The sequence below is a fragment of the Episyrphus balteatus genome, chromosome 2 (genome assembly GCF_945859705.1).
Source record: "Episyrphus balteatus chromosome 2, idEpiBalt1.1, whole genome shotgun sequence".
NCBI classification, from domain to species: domain Eukaryota; kingdom Metazoa; phylum Arthropoda; class Insecta; order Diptera; family Syrphidae; genus Episyrphus; species Episyrphus balteatus.
The window spans coordinates 88,706,890-88,723,452 of NC_079135.1; the positions used below are offsets into that span (position 1 = coordinate 88,706,890).

Genomic DNA, 16,563 nt, shown 5'->3' on the forward strand with positions numbered 1-16,563 from the left:
GATCACTAAATGTACGAATGTCGTGGTAAAAAAAACACGCATACGCCACAGTGAACGTGATATGTTTTCTTTTTAACAAATTCTGTAGGCCTAGTAAAAAAAAATAATAAAAATTATAGGTACTCTATTCAAATTAAAAAAGTGAAAATAGTTTATTTAAAGTATGTTTTGATAACTCTTTCAAGAAAATTAAATCTTTCGAAAATAATATAAATTTTTCAATACCAACAATTTTTCTTAAAATTTCTGGATAAACTCTTAGAATTAGTAATGGAAAATAAGACCATCAAGGTGGGTACATCAAACCTATATAATTCACAACAAGTTGATTATTACATTTTTTTATTGAAAGAACAATGACTCCTCTGCTTCTTCTGGAACAACACCATCGGAAATTGAAAATAGTTTTAAGTTCATGAAGTAAGATTTTTAATAAGCTTTTTCAATCTGTCTGTTCCCTTTACTAATGAAACTATTTTTTAGTTCAAGTTTTGTTGAAAACTCTGACTCATCTGTTCAAGCCGACATACCTGCATTCCATCCAATTAGTAGAGGTGAGTTTGTACTAATAAAACCCACTGAAAGTTTCAGAAACTTGTATAATCCTTTAGACCAAGCAATACGAAATGCTTCAAAATCTTATACTCGTGACTACCAAATAAATCGACCTGCGGCAAATAAAATTTTACCAAGCAGCCTTTGTAAACTCTCTGAAGAACCTTCAACTGAAGATGATTTAATACCTGAGGAAAAGACCCTCGTTGAAATTGGTTTTAAGGCGAATCAAATTGAAGACTGGGAAAGTATCAATCAGCCAAAAAAACAAGATCTCTATGGTCTTCTTAAAAATATGATTGATAAATACATCAAACCCAATGTTCAAATACGAGTTGGTGATGTTTCTTTCAACTGTCACATGATGGTTCTGCAATGCTATTCGGACTTTTTCATGGATTGCAGTAATGAATCAGTTATACAACTTCCTCCGGAGAAGATCACTGCACAGGCATTTATGATGATATACGATTGGATGTTATCTGCTGATCCTTTGGTCCAACGAGAAGGCATTTTAGAGCTTTTTAATGCTGCGAACTTTTTGAAAATCAAAGGTTTAGTTGATCAGTGTTGGGTTTGTTTGGATGACGATATTCGGTTTCAAGAAGATACTGCATTTTTGTTATATCTCGAGGCACGGAATTATGGGTTGGAAATGTTACAACAGCTAATGTTGACAAGGATATGCAAGTTCTTTCTTACTTTGGTAGCGTCGAAGGATTTTTTACTTTTGAGTGCAAACGAAATTTGTACTCTATTAAGCTCGAATTCGATTGGAGTTAATTCTGAAGTTGAGGTTTGAAGGCTTTGAAAGATGCAGGAGACTGGTTTAAGTCGTTAATTTTGCTTACAGATTCTTATGTCAGCTGTACGATGGCTAAGCTATAATTGGACAGATCGTCAATGCCATATGTTAGATCTTTTGAAATGTGTACGTTTCGGATTGATGCCTCCATGGATTCTTGTAGCTTTAGGTCGTGATACTGATTGCGAAGCTGTACAAAGAGTAATTGATAATGCAGAAGTAAAGAAAATGATTGAAGATGGATTATCGTGAGTCTTCCCATAATCTTTTCTTTTTTAAATAACTGATAACTTGAAATTTAGATACACAACAACAAAGTTATATTACTCGAAGAATATTGACAATTTTCTTGCATTCATGGAACGTTATAAACTAACCAAACCAATTCAAAGACAATGGATATGTGATGAACAATGTGATTTTCATCATAAAACTGATTGTCCGAATAGACTTTATATAACATACAAATCATTTCTTGAGTATTTGGAAATGATTCGAAGTAAGGGCAAGGATCACTGGAAGACATTACATATGGAACATCAAAAGGATTTAAATTTTCAATGCTGTCTTCCAAAGTTAAACTCTTCTAATGACCAATATTTTGTGAGTTAAAAAATTGTTGGTATTATAAAAATTAAGAAGTGCTTTATTTTTTTCTTGGATACCATTGGATTTCCAATGGTAATTCTAAAATATTAATGAATAAAATCTATAACGTGCTAACATTATTTGTTGATGGTTTTTAATTTTTGTTTAAATTTTTATTGTTATTGAATTGGAAATCCATTGGATTGTCCAATTTGTTTTTGATCGAGTTTTTGAAAATAGTAATAATTGCATAAAGGATTTATAGCCATTTCGGGTTTGTTTCAGCGAATGTTCCATAGACACACATACAATTCATAAACGTGTCCTTAATACATTTTTGAAATTTGGTGATTCGCCAACATATAAAAACCATGTCGTATACACATAATTAACTTCATTTATAGTTTTTAAAATTAATTTCTTGATTCAATATTTTAGGATGCAAGTTGGTAACAAATTTTTTAGCGTGACGGCAACGGTTTCATATTAATATTACAGTCATGGTGAATATGAGAACGATGTATGTATTGGCGTCTTTTCAGTGCAAAAAGTGCATCAAAAGTATTATTTTTCTGAAAATTGATTAAATGAGAGTAACCACTTAAAATTATTTGGATTCTAGTACACTTCTTTCCTTGGTTACAAAAATACAAATCACAGACTTTTTATCCACGTTTAAATATCCGACAGACAATCCTGTTCTAGGACCTACATAAACAAAAATTTTGTAATAACATTGGCAATTCACAAACATACCTTTGAGTTTATTTAAATAATAACTTGCAATTAGTCATTACTTAGATATCAACTTAGACTACTGAAAGTAATTCTGGCTTTTGAAAAAATACAAAATTAGGGATAAAATATGAGTATGAATGAAACTTTAAATGCTCCACCAACTATTCTTAATATCCAAAACATATTTTTTCGGCAATCTCAGAGTGTAATTGAACTCTAAAAATGTTTAAAACGGTCCTTTAATTGAATATACAAGAAAATTAAAAAAAAGTACTCATACGCCACAGTGAACAAAATGTTTTCTTTTTAACTAGGGACATTTGTTTTAAACGAGAGAAAGTTAGAGTATTCGTGCTTATTTTTCGCGAATACCCCTAATTACTAATATTAAAGTTACAGTACGTAAACAAAAACTAAAATCCGAATAACTAGGCTATTAATTAAGTCTTACAGAAAGGAACTTAGACGGTCACGGGCTTTTATCACAGGAATCGATCAATGGGTTCAGACAAAAATCTTTTGAAACATTTCTCATTTTGTGCTAGATTTGAAGCATTTATTTATAAAATCTAGACCAAAAAAAAAATGGAAAAAGTACTCTTCACAATATTATTGCCAATAAATAACGATATATGTAAATTCCAACTGCGGATACGTATTCCAATACCCAAAAAAAAAAAAAAAAACACAGCTAATGAAGTAAAGAGTACCTACCTATTTTTTGTATTTCTTATAATGCACGAAATGATCCAAAATTTTGTATTTTACTTTCTTGTTATTTTTGTTTAGTACTGTGTTGTTCCCAAAGAAAGTCGTGATCAAGCTGTACAGGCAAATGGAGAATTAAGCGATCCAGATGATGCAGGTACGTAATCTTGAAACATAATACGATATATTCACCCATTTTAATTTTATTATACATAATAAAAATATATAAAAGATATACAAAAGGCAAAATGATTGAATGATATTTTTTGCGGAAGCATGAACCAAAATAAACATCTTTACAGGGTGTCACCGAATTGCCCAATGTAAATTTGAGGGATGATTAATAGGTACAAATATTCTAATAAATTCTTAAGGTTCTTTCTCTAAAGCTGATATCAGGTGTATCGATTATTTAATAAAGCACTAACGTTTAATCTGTACCTAAAACCATGTTAACGAAACATTTTTCTGTTAATACTAATAGCAGAAAATGGATAGAATTATCCTAGAATTCAACCTGAGTGGTAGACTCCATTCAACACCTGACGACATACCTGCAGTTAAAGAAGGTTGTTATCTTCTAAAAAAATATATATGTACCTTAATCTCATATTTGAAATTCATCCTTAAATCTTCCTTAAATTACGAGACACCCTGTGTTCTGTGTATTACATAAACTATTACTCAAATCTTTAGAATTATCACATAGTTTATGGTCCTGTGACCTAAAAGCCAATCACAATTTACACATCCTTTATAATAAAAATAAAAAAGATTAACTCAATTTTCCCAAGAACAAATCCAATTTAATCACAAAGAATATAAAAAGCCACACTATCCAAAATATCTACTCTTCTATAAAATCTTGAACTACATTTTAGTTATTTTCTTGTTGGACGAAATTTGCATGTTTAGATTGCCTGGCCTTGTATGTAGGTTGAAATTGTTGAAGATATTTTAACCTTTTCTCTTTTGATCCATATTTGAAATATTTTAAATTATTTTGTTTAAAAAATATACATACAAAAGGTTGATAGTTTAAGTAAAATATAATAAATGACTATATTCTACAAAAGAGAAATAAAGAACAAGAATTTATTTTAACTTATATAGATTTCTCGGTACAGGAGTAGTTATTAAATTCCTTAAAAACTTAAAATGCTATAAACGAAACAACAGTTAGCTATTTTTTTGAATAAATTAGTAATTTAAACAGATGAACATGTTTTTATAATGAAAATTTTTAATTGTTTTGTGGAAAATTTTTGAAATAAATAAAAAAATTATCAAAATACCATGCCAACATTTTTGTTCCATACAAATAGTATTCATAAAAGTTGGTACAGGTTTTTTTTCTTTAATTTATAAGTTCACCCTTTAGCAAATTAAATTCCCCTTTCTTGAGTAGGATAGCCAAGATTGAGATCTTCAGGCTTAGCTAAAATAACAAAGTATTGGTTCCTATATTTAATAAGTAAATTGAAAAGTTCAAGCATTTGATGATAAAAAGGTGAATTTGATTTTTAAAGGTGTTAGTTTAGTTTACAATAGGTATGGTTAGTAATAACTACCAAATAGAGGGTGTCCCAAAAGTTAACGTCGAAACGAAAACGGTGGATAGGGTAGGTGGTGATAGTTATCAGAAAAATAATTAAAAAAAATCGCAGCCATATATGAGGCGCTCAGCGCCAAAACGGCCTAACCCACAAAATTTCGTTTTGAGAAAAACGAGTTTAAAAAAAATCATATTTTTAGGGTTTCTTTTTTGTTGGCTTGTAAAAGTTATAAAAAAATATTATTTAATTTTTAGTTTGTAATTTTTTTTAGTTAGGAGTGTTGGCTATACTTTTGGGCTAAGGTCTGATATTTTTTTTATTCCGAAACTACATTTGTTATAAATGATTTAGGGAATTTTATCGCCGAGGCCAAAATGGCGTCCACTAGAGTGACAAAAGTTTTTGGCTCTAATTTTAACTCTATTTAATATAATTTAATGGGAATGTATTTTTATATTATAAATTGTTTTATTGCGGTTCGATCTGTGTACTCAGTTTGATTTTTTTGAAAATGTGGGTTAGGCCGTTTTAGTTCTGAGCGCCTCATATTTTGGGAGTTATGGGCATTTGAAAAAAAGTCGAAAAAATGGTCACCCTGTGACGGTTTTTCATGTGCCGTGACTACAAATCTTAAGTTTTCTCATTTTTTTCTTTTGTTACGGAACCTTGAATAACCCTGCTATCAAATGCATTCAAAAATTTTAACTCAGCTACATCAGTTTTAAAGAAAATATTACTTTTTTACCCAACTTAGTACTAAAAAAATTTACATGACTCTAATTCAATGAGCCGTAGTGTAAAAAAAATGAACTACGATGTTTCGGCAAGTTGCCTTAAAAGTTGGTGTGTTCAATTCTCTTTTCAAAATGGTACAACATTGTTGGGAACATTTCATAAATAACCGAGATAAAATTTTTTTTCTTAAGAAATCCGACTTTTTTATGAGGTAATTTTTTCATATTATTCAAGTTTTGTACCTTTTCAGAACGTTTCAGAATAAAAAAAACTTAAATAATATGGAAAAATTACCTAAAAAAAAGTCGGATTTCTTAAGAAAAAAAATTTTATCTCGGTTATTTACGAAATGTTCCCAACAATGTTATACCATTTTGAAAAGAGAATTGAACACACCAACTTTTGAGGCAACTTGCCGAAACGTCGTAGTGCATTTTTTTTACACTACGGCTCATTGAATTAGAGTCATGTAAATTTTTTTAGTACTAAGTTGGGTAAAAAAGTAATATTTTCTTTAAAACTGATGTAGCTGTTCACAAATAATATCGCAAAAACTTATTTCAAAATACATGGAAGTACATTTTTTTTATTTTATGTTTTATTAGACTGAAAAAAAAACAAAATTTTAATTTTTTAGAATTTGGTATAATTTGGAAAAAGTTTTTCTTGTCATAATTTTGAAGTGAAAACTTCTTTAGTATCGTAGTGATTTGATACAAGATGAAACGAAAACGCGACACGACTTCAACTTGTTATACCTAGATAAATGAAATTTGTACTGTAGATAGGTAATTAAATAAATTATAATTGTACAAAATTTCAATTAATTTTATATTCAAAATTCCTAGATAACGGTAAAAAGATGTTCTTTTCAAACACACGTTATATCTTTTGATCTAATGCACATACAAATTTGGTTTAACTTTAATACGCATGCTGATAACATAACCTTATATTTGATATATCACACATAACGTTACGTGCTCTACAAGTTACACAATCTTAAATTTAACACAAATTTAAAAATATCTCAAAACACCTGTGGAGATCTGTTGACCAGCTACCAGTGTAGGAAGTACCGTAATCTCAGTGTGGAAATTCGACATGGTTGACTTTAAAAAATTCTAACTTCTCTTGTAGACATCTTTGAAATAAGATTTATACATCATTATACAAGATGAAACAATAAGCTTTCACATGGTATAAAATTTTGTATAGGTTGTCAAACAAAAAAATTGATTTAATAGCATGAGAGCATAAAAATAAATGTTTTTTTTTGCTTTTTGGATGAAATTTCATAGAGTTTAAAAAATTCTAGCTCTTTTTGTAGATGTCTAATACACCTGATCGATATAGGTATATATTTTGAGCTAAGACAATAAGCTTTCAGATGATATAAAATTTATCTAGATTGTCATATAAAAAACGTGGATTTGAAGGTGATAGAATAAAAATAGGTAGATTTTTTCTATTTTTTTTTTTTTTTGCAAGAAAAATGATTTTTTAAGGTTTCACTTCTACCACGTGTGAATTGCACACATGATTTTTTTTTGTTCTAAGGATGAGCTATCGAAAAATATATTTTTGGATAACCTAGGTTAACCCCTTGGCAAACGAATCACGGTTTTAAACCAACGATATGTTCACAGGAAAAAAATGCTATTTTTTTTTTTTAAAGGTGGAATAAAGAAAAAAAAAATTAAATTTTTACACTGAAAAAATTTTTTTTTGTTTTTTTTTTTTTTTTTGTAATTTGAAAAAAGTTTTTTTTTTTCATACAAAAAATGTTTGGCTTTTCTTGGGCAATTAAACCACGGTTTTAAACTAACGATATATTCACAGGAAAAAAAAGGAATACAAAAAAACAACAATTTTTACGCGGAAAATAAAATTTTTTTGATCTCCAGCATCATCAATTTAAAAATCTTCAATTTCTGTTTTTTGGAGAAGATTTGGTAAATTGTTAATCCAAACTTCAAAGAAAAATGCTTTCTACATCCGTGTAGTGCGGCTAAAGCAAGAACCTCTGTATTTGAAGAAACGCTCAAAGTTGGGCTCAACGATAAATTAATTAGCATTCCTTGATGCAGTAGTGCTATAACACTGTATTCATTATTCAACAAGTGAAGTCGCTGAATTTGAAATCTCTTTATCTTATCGGAAGTTGTTGTATGCCACAAGTTCAATTTTGTTAGTCTATGTCACATTGATTTTGTCGATGGGCTGAAAATGTTTTTATTGGCCCTATTTTAATTTTTGAAAAGTCAGATCAGTCACAATGAAGATCGCCATATTATGCACAGTATGTGGTGTACTTACCATCAACTCTTCAGAAGTAAAAGACTTTTCGAACATTAAAAGGAAATACCCATGTTTTAATTTCCTCCACTATCTTACTGGGCTCTTCCTTCAACATAAATGAACAAGAAAATCTTTTTAATACGTAATAGATTTCCCGGTGGTGCTATCGATTGTTATTAAAATGATGTAAATGTCAATATAGTATCCTCTTATAGCCATTGTAACAGCAAATTCCCAAGTCCTGTATTAGTTTTTGATTCTGCGTGGGGTCTAGGTAAATAAAATGACTTTGCCGCAGGTGTTTTTCTTTTCAAACAATTTATTTTTATTTTTAATTTATTTCGTGTATGTTTACCAAAATACCCTGAACATTTCTTCTTCCCGAAAAAAAAGTTCAATAAACAATTAACATGACAATGAGAAGTGCTTTTTCAAGGTCCTACAAATATGAGCATTAATGTATTCAGTATCACCCATACAACTTTTTTGTATTTTATTTTTTACTTCTATTTACGCACATTTGGGACTTTTCTATATAGATATGAATGCAATATCTCAAACTGTCGACATTAAAACCTCATGGTATCAAGAGATTTACTCATCTAACAGGCCCAATGCCCGAGGCTTGGAAAATATACCAAAAATAAGGACCCAAGACACCCATAATAACAAAAATAGCATTGCCACTAAAAGAGATAATAAAAATATAACCTTAAGCCAAAAATCCTCCTCTTGCTGTGATGTTAATCAAAAACCTATAAATATTAAGAAAAGCGTTTTGGCCAAAGCCTTCTACTGCAGCATGAGTTCGGAGCATGAATTCGAGTACAGTACAATGGCCAATTCGATGTGCCATCATCAGCAACAACGCCATCAGGACATTGTTGAGGCTCAGAAATTGACCCAAGGAAGGACAACAAATATGTCGTCGCCATTGAAGAAGGGTGCTGATGATGATGATGATGGTGATGTTGGCAAGGATGAGGATTGTTCAACTTCTAAGGCTGCTAGTGCGAAACAAATTGGTATTTCCAGGAAGCAAGACTCACGGAGTGAATTAAATTTGTAATATTATTGATTTTTTTTTTTTATCCTTTCCGGTTTGGATTTTATTTATTTATTATTTTATTTTTTTTTTTTAAGCAGAGACATTGGAAAGCAGAAGATTTTTTTATTTGGTGGCATTGATCCGTATGCACAACGGAATTGTAGTAATGGTCAAGGGATGGATGTTCTTTATTATGACAGCTGTGAGAACGCTTGGAAGTATTTATCAAATATGCCTGGAAGCAGACATCATCACTCGGCAGCTGTGTATCGAGGAAGAATTTATGTTGTCGGTGGAACGAGGCCGCCGTTACCAGGTTCCGTAAAATCTGTAAGTATAGTACCTAATTAAGTATTTTTTTTTAAATATAAGAGTAAGGTTTAACAAATATTATAAAACAGATTTAAATAAGAGAAATGTATTCGTTTTAGTAAAAAGATGTTCGTTTTTATTTCACCCAAAAAAGCATTCCCGAAAAACTTCCATAACTCAAAACTAAAACGCAGATCACTCTTAATAAAGCCGTTGGTCAAACAAAACTTAAGAATTAAAAGTTGTACATAAAACATTCTAGTTAAAACCAACCACAATAATTCATTAGTGTTGTTAGGTTAAGGTAAAATTGAATAGATTGGCTCTTATGCAAAATGAGCTTTAGCTCTATCTCACTTTTCAGTACATTTTCTAGAGATCTATCTCAAGAAAATGAGATAGATCTCAAGAAAATGTACCTACTGAAAAAGTGAGATAACAGCTTAAGCTCATTTTAATAATGTTTTTAAAGAAAGTCGTCTTTCATAACATCGCATACCATGCTCTATTCAGCTCTGATTATGTAGACTGTCAACCTTTAAAAATTAAAAATTTTTTTTTATAAAGAGTCCGTTTTGCTCAGATTTTATTTGCGTAAATTAATTGAAAGAGGTTTTGCAAAATGATTTACCAGATCCAATCCAGGATATTCCATTGATCCAACTAGGTTCATGATATTACCAATAAGATAGGGGCTCCAGCTTGGAAAAAAACGGGCTCTAAAATGCATACAAAATCAAGGAGGGCAATTTAAATATTTGTTGTAACTGCATTTTGAATAAAATTTATCATAAACAAAAAAAAAATGCATTTTTTATTCTTAGCATTTTACGATTACTTTTTTAATTTATTTAAGATTTTACTTGGTGAAGACTTTCATAAGTATCTACATTAGGGCAATAATTAAAGAAAATCCTCTATTTTTTTCAGATTTTTATTTTGACACTAGATGGCGCCCCAAGAGGGTTTAAGTTTTTTATCATTTGAAATAGGTATGTGTTGACTTATGAGGCCATTTTTTTTTTAGATATAGACTTCAATCAAAATTCTTTGATGAGGTTCTTGTCTTCATTAAACAACGTTTTCAAAAAGGTATAAATCATTTTTCTAGGATCTGGGGTTTAGTCAGGGCATGCATGGTTTTTTTAGGTTTATTAAAGCATGCATGTTTTATTAAAACAAACATATGAAATAGCATTAAAAATAAAATACAACCCAAAAAAAACATGCTTTTTTTCTTTTGAATTCTTGAACTAATTGTGTATCAATTCATTGAAATGAACAATTTATATCTTAACTAAAAGTATTACGTCCAAAATTTGAGTCACATGTATTGGTATTGAAAAGCATTTTGTTGCAAGACTGAAGAAAAATTCAAAATTTTTCAAATCCTCGAAGTTCTTAAATTTTGTATGTGTAGTTTGATTTATCAAATAAAGATTACAAGATACTTTTCTTAAAAATCTAATCTAAGTGACAAAGATTAATGATTATTTTTGTAATTATTTTTGTCTATAGATAACTTGAAAAGCAAGTCGAATTTGAAAATTTTTATTAAGTAACTTTTTGTAGAAAATTAAATTTCCTTTTGATATTCATCCTTTCAAAAACTTTAATAAATTAAACATTTTCAAAAATTCAAGATTACAAAAAAAAAAATTAATATTTTATTTTTGTGCTTTGAGCGTTTATATAGATATTTACCATGTGAAAGAGAAAAGAAGATATTTTATCTTTTAATGATGGTTAAAAAAGGATAAAATATGAACTTTCAATATCTAACAATTACGTTCAATCTGCGTGGTCTACTTTACTCTGTGTTTTACCGAGTGCAACTTAAAGTGGCTAATTGCTTGTCAAGACATCAAATTCTTGACAGCTTAAACAAAAAACAGTTTTGTGTATAACACATTGATGTCAACGATATTGCGGACTTATATTTTTTGGGCTTTTTAAAATCTTCTATATCGCAAAGGAAATAAGGAAATTCTTTTGGAACTTCACTTTAAATATAACTCAGACCTGTTATAACCTGCCTTGGGAAAATATAAACAAATGTTCTTTACCTCAATTCTAATTTTTTTTCTGAGAGGAAAATTAAAAGATTGTAGACCTCCTTTTTTTTGTAATTTTTTTTTCATGAATTTTCACGAAATTCAACTTTTTCACCTTCCTAAAATCACTTTAGTACCTAACCTACTACTCAACATAATTTCCATAAGTCAATACCCATTATAATCTGGCAACTGGCACAACGACGAATTTACATTAATATTTTCATCGTCTTTATTTTTATATCTTCTTATTATAAATATAGATTTTCGAAACTGCCGTTTGGAGTTTCGATCCAAAACGTCTCGAATGGCACAATGAAACCTTCTTACCTCAGTCTCGAAGGGATTTCGGCATGATTGCTTACGATAATGATGTTACTTATAATAAAAAAACCAAAATTAATGCAGAAGAAGAACAAGGTGACGCAAAGGGCCAAACGAGAACAGGACTTTTCATCTTCGGTGGAGAAAGTATCGATGGGACTCCATTGTCTTCCATGTTCTACTACAATGTCGAAAAGAAAATTTGGTCAGAGGTGGGTGTTGTGTTGGGGCGTGATTAAATAAATTTCTCCTTATTGCATGTACTAGTAACCTTGTTATTTACTTACAACCATCATCCAGGAAGCTTCTTTGAATATAGGTCGTTATGGTTTAGCGTCGACGGTGGTGGTTAACACCAAAAATACTGCTGAAATTTGGGTTGCAGGTGGAGTTTGTGGACATGAAAAGGGTGGTCATCCAATAATTACAGATTCTATGGAATGTTATAACTTAACGAGTGACGACGATGGTTGTTGGTCCTGGAAGGAGTTAATTATACGACTAAGGATACCAAGGTATATATGTATAGTATATGGTGTATTGTTGTTTATGTTGTAGAATAGATTTATTTTATTTATTAATATTGGAAAAGTAATTAAATAAAACTGTCAAGATATGAATAAATATTTGCATTAGATTTATGTTTTTGTAATACCACCACTTACATAGTTGAAACAAATTACTTTTCTAGTATAAATACATAATTTACAGCAGTTCGATTATATAATATTTTCTAGCTGATTTAAAAAACTTTTTAATACAAATTCAGGACAACTAGGCTCTAAATTAATTCTTTTTGATTTAAAAAAAATGTTTTTTTTTTTTTCTACAGGCAATTCCCTGTTTAAATTTAGAATCCTGTTATAAATGACGTGGATGTACAAGGTACAACAGTGTTATGTGAAGTTAATATTCACGATCGATCAGTAATTCAGTAATCAGTATTCAATTTTTTGTAAATTAAGGTTAATGAAAATTGTTCCATTTTTGCGTCACAAATAAGAGAAGTTGATATTTGTTGATCTTTAAACGGCTATTTCTTGACGAAAAGTACACTAAAGCACATTAGTATGGAGAATACTAAAAGGCTGCAATTTTTGTATTCAAAATGGCGGCTCAAAAATGGTGGCCAGAACAAGCGTTTAAAAAATTGATTTTTTTTTTCTTCAAAACAGCCTATTTGCTAGAAATTCAGCTAAATTGATGTTTGATATTGGAATCCAAACAATGTGAATTTAGTAATTTTTTTTTCATTAGTAACATTTCTGACAACTTTCATTTTTAAAATGTTTTAAACTATGTTTTAATTTTAAGTAGGGGAGAGTGGGGCCAAATGTAACACTTTTTTCTAAAATCGATGGTTCTCCTACAAATTTGAAAGTGGGTCAACCTGACCTTTTTTAAATTAAAGACCCATGTTTTAGCTCCAAGATCCATCATAAAAATTTAGCAAAACATAACGGTAATGTTGAAAAATAAAGCTTCCAAAAAAAAAATCGTGTTGTTTCAACTTACCCCACATACGGGGCAAAGTGTAACACATACCGGGGTAGGTTGTACCAAGAACTAAAAATAAGAGAAAAATACCTTTATTTGTTTATATTTATTTATTTTTAATTAATAACAATAAAAACAAACCTCAGTCATGAAATTTTGGTGCAAATTTGTAAAAAGTGGAGCAAATCCAAGATTTCCAAAGAAAATTTGACAGTAGTCTTAAATAAAAGTTATTCGAATTCATAAATTGTTTTATAAGCTTTATGAATTCAAGTGGTGGTTCAAAAATGTGTTTCCAATTTCAAAATAAATACAAATTAAATTACAAGCATTCATATTCAGGGTTGTTAATTATATTAAGTAAACAATTTTTCAGTATAGGTAGGTTTTTACATGGTACAACTTGCCCCGGAAAAATGTTACAACTAGCCCCAGCATGAAATTTGGCACATAAAATCAATTTAAAAAAAAAGCGAAACTGATATAGACATAACATATACACGCAATTTGAGCCAAAACACAGTTGCATATAACAAAAAAACACTTAGCACTCTATCTTTTTCGGGTAAAGAGGTAGACCAAAAATAAAATTAAAAAAAAAAGTTACAAACATGCATTTTTTGGGCACCACTAGTGTAACTTCTCACCCTGTCGTCTAATCTTCATCTGAAGAAAATGTGCCGGTAGATATGCAAAAATTGAGCATTTTTCTCCTTTACGCGTTTCTTAATATTGAAAGGAACATCGCTTTTTTTAGCTGTTAATTCTTACCCCTGTTACATTTAGCCCCACTCTCCCCTACCTAAAGACAAAATATGAAATAATAAAAAATTACCTACAATGTTCACCAAAACTGAGTATTTAATTTTTCGTTGAACCAAAATATCTTTTTTTTTAGATAGATTTTAATTTAAAATCTATTTAAAAAAATTTTAAATTCGAATCCAAAGTCAAAAAAAAATTATGACGTCACGTTTTTGATGTATGTAGGTACCTATAAAAACTTCAAGATGAGCTTTTATTTCGAAATGTTACGTCAAAGATTTCTTTTTCACTTTGGATTCGAATTTAAAATATTAAAATCTACCAAAATAGTTTATTTTGGTTAAATGAAAAATGAAATATTCAGTTTTGTTGAACGCTCATTACACCTCACCTCATTACTTTCATTACAAATGCACCATTTCTTGTCTAAAAAGTAAGTTTTTTTTTTTAACTTTTTTTTTTTAATTTGAGATGCAGACCATCGTTTCTTCAGGAAATAACTTTAAGTTATATTTTTATTTAGGGCCTACTAATAATCCAATTTAATAAAAGTTGGAATCGTAAATATCTGTTTTTTTTTTTGCCGTAAAAAGACAAAAAACAAGAATATTTAGTATTAATTTTTAATGGAGTTTGGAGAAAATTAAGAGATCATAAGCCGTTTTTTACCTGTTATATTATTCAATGTAAATATGTCTGAAAAATGGTGATGTCGAAGTGATATTTCGAAAACCCAAACTTGTATTAAAATTAAGAGCAACCTCGAAAAGAACCAAGTCAACGATACCAACTTTAGGGGTGTGCTAAGGAGCAAATTTTAAAGAGCAGTGATAAAGCAGTGAGCAGCATATAAATAGCAGTTACTGCACAAATTACATTTTAAATTGTTTTTAAGATTGAAATTTCAAAGAGCCGAGAACATTTTTGGAAAATGAGCAGTGAAGATACTAAGAGCAGTTTTACATATAAAAGCAGTGAAATCTTTAAGAGCATAGAAAATTTTTACTGTTCTCCCTTTCTTCACTGGGTCTCTTCATGTTCATTATTGTATGTAAAAACAAAAGAGAAGAGTGATTGAAAGCAGCTATCATAAATAGCAGCCTCAGCTCTAGTTCGCTTCACGTAAAAATCACCATTTTTGAAAAATCTGAAAATGATGGCGTTGCACGAATTGAGGGTTGCGTAAATCGAGAGATTTATGAAATTTAAACAAAATAACTTTAAAAGTGTTTGTTCACGGAAATTTTAATTTTAGTAAAAAAAAATATTTTACTTCATTTCATTTTATTCTAAATGCATGTGTGGACTATAGATTTGATAAAATAAATAACGTATAACCAATTTCTTTCCCATTTTTCTCACAGATTGTTTTCAAAGTTTTGTACAACTAACAGGGGAACAAATTTGTACATAATTGGAGGTATCGGATTAGACCCCAAGCATCCAGGTGAATTCAAATCACTGGCATCTATAGATCGCTATGACTTCCATGAACAAAACTGGACTCATCTAACAGATATGATTATATCAAGGTACGAGAATGTGTTGGCTATTTGCCCGACAAAATGTCGTCAACTAATTTGTTATAACTTTTTAAAAAGTCCATTTAAGTATCGGCAAATTAAAATATCTTGAATTTGAGTTTTTTGTTCTATACTTTTTGAGAGTTATAACAGAGTCGATTGATTGAAAACCTAACACATTACAACTTTATTTAATTAATAAACTTTTTAATTTACTTTTCAGACATGGCCATGATGTGGCATCAATTAATAACAAAATATTAATCTTTGGAGGTGTTTCTGGCAGCGAAAGAAAAACTCTCAAGTCTGTCGAGTGTTTTTCCACCAAAACCAACACTTGGCTATATGAAATTGCTTTCCTTCCATTGCCACTATCCGGATTAACAGCAATTGTAATTGACTCCAACTTTTCCAAATGATTTGTTGGAGTTTTTTTCTTCTTCTGTTCTTGTTATAATTTATTGTTAATTTTATTGTTGATTTGTTAATTGAGTTAATAATAAAATCATTTCACGATTATATATAAAAAAAAAAGTTAATGCAAACTTTCTCATTATAACCACCTTAACTTTTTTCTATAGTATACCTTCATATTATAGGCATGTTACAACAAATACCATATAGATTCTGAACCAAACCATAAGGCCAACTTCTCATGTCCTTAATGGAATAAAGTTTTAATCGAACTATGTAGGTCAGTTTTGCGGCACCAAAATGAAAATAGATTTATATCTTCAACAAACTACTACAACTATTAGATTGCATGGTGTCACAATTGAAGGCAAAAAAAAGAGAGGAAAAAAAAAACTTCACCTACAAACCAAGCTACAACTACTTTCGTAAGTATTTGGAGTTTTTGCATGACCTGAAAAGATTATTTTGGGTTTGAAAAGAAAAAGCAAAAAAAAAAAAAAAACTTTTCTCTATGAGAATGAAAATCAAGGACTTACTTTTGTTTGATGGGTTTTGTTCATTGCGAACAAAATATATCAATGGAATTTGGTTTTACTTATTTTTTTTTTTGGAAGAAAAAGATAAAACTTGTCATAGATCT

At 29.7% G+C, this 16,563-nt stretch overlaps 1 protein-coding gene across 3 annotated transcripts; it reads left to right on the plus strand.

Moving 5' to 3' along the window:
* Nucleotides 1-131: 131 nt before the first annotated feature.
* On the plus strand, nt 132-15,943 carry LOC129911781 (uncharacterized). Of its 3 annotated transcripts, none has more exons than XM_055989699.1 (13): nt 132-291; nt 353-420; nt 484-554; nt 612-1,351; nt 1,409-1,608; nt 1,663-1,963; nt 3,476-3,551; nt 8,526-9,051; nt 9,130-9,364; nt 11,664-11,936; nt 12,025-12,239; nt 15,351-15,518; nt 15,733-15,943. In XM_055989699.1, the coding sequence occupies exons 1-13, from the start codon at nt 271-273 to the stop codon at nt 15,926-15,928; spliced, it is 3,090 nt and encodes a 1,029-aa protein (XP_055845674.1). In that variant the 5' UTR covers nt 132-270; the 3' UTR covers nt 15,929-15,943. The 3 variants fall into 3 exon arrangements, with proteins under 3 accessions (XP_055845674.1, XP_055845676.1, XP_055845675.1); XM_055989701.1 differs by having other exon boundaries at nt 15,381-15,518; XM_055989700.1 differs by having other exon boundaries at nt 9,133-9,364.
* Nucleotides 15,944-16,563: the final 620 nt, after the last annotated feature.

Coding starts and splice junctions, on each gene's coding strand:
- LOC129911781 (XM_055989699.1), top strand. CDS start 271: ATGGAAAATAAGACCATCAAG. Junction 11,937..12,024: donor AAAAGAAAATTTGGTCAGAG/GTGGGTGTTGTG, acceptor ACCATCATCCAG/GAAGCTTCTTTGAATATAGG. Junction 15,519..15,732: donor ACAGATATGATTATATCAAG/GTACGAGAATGT, acceptor TTTACTTTTCAG/ACATGGCCATGATGTGGCAT.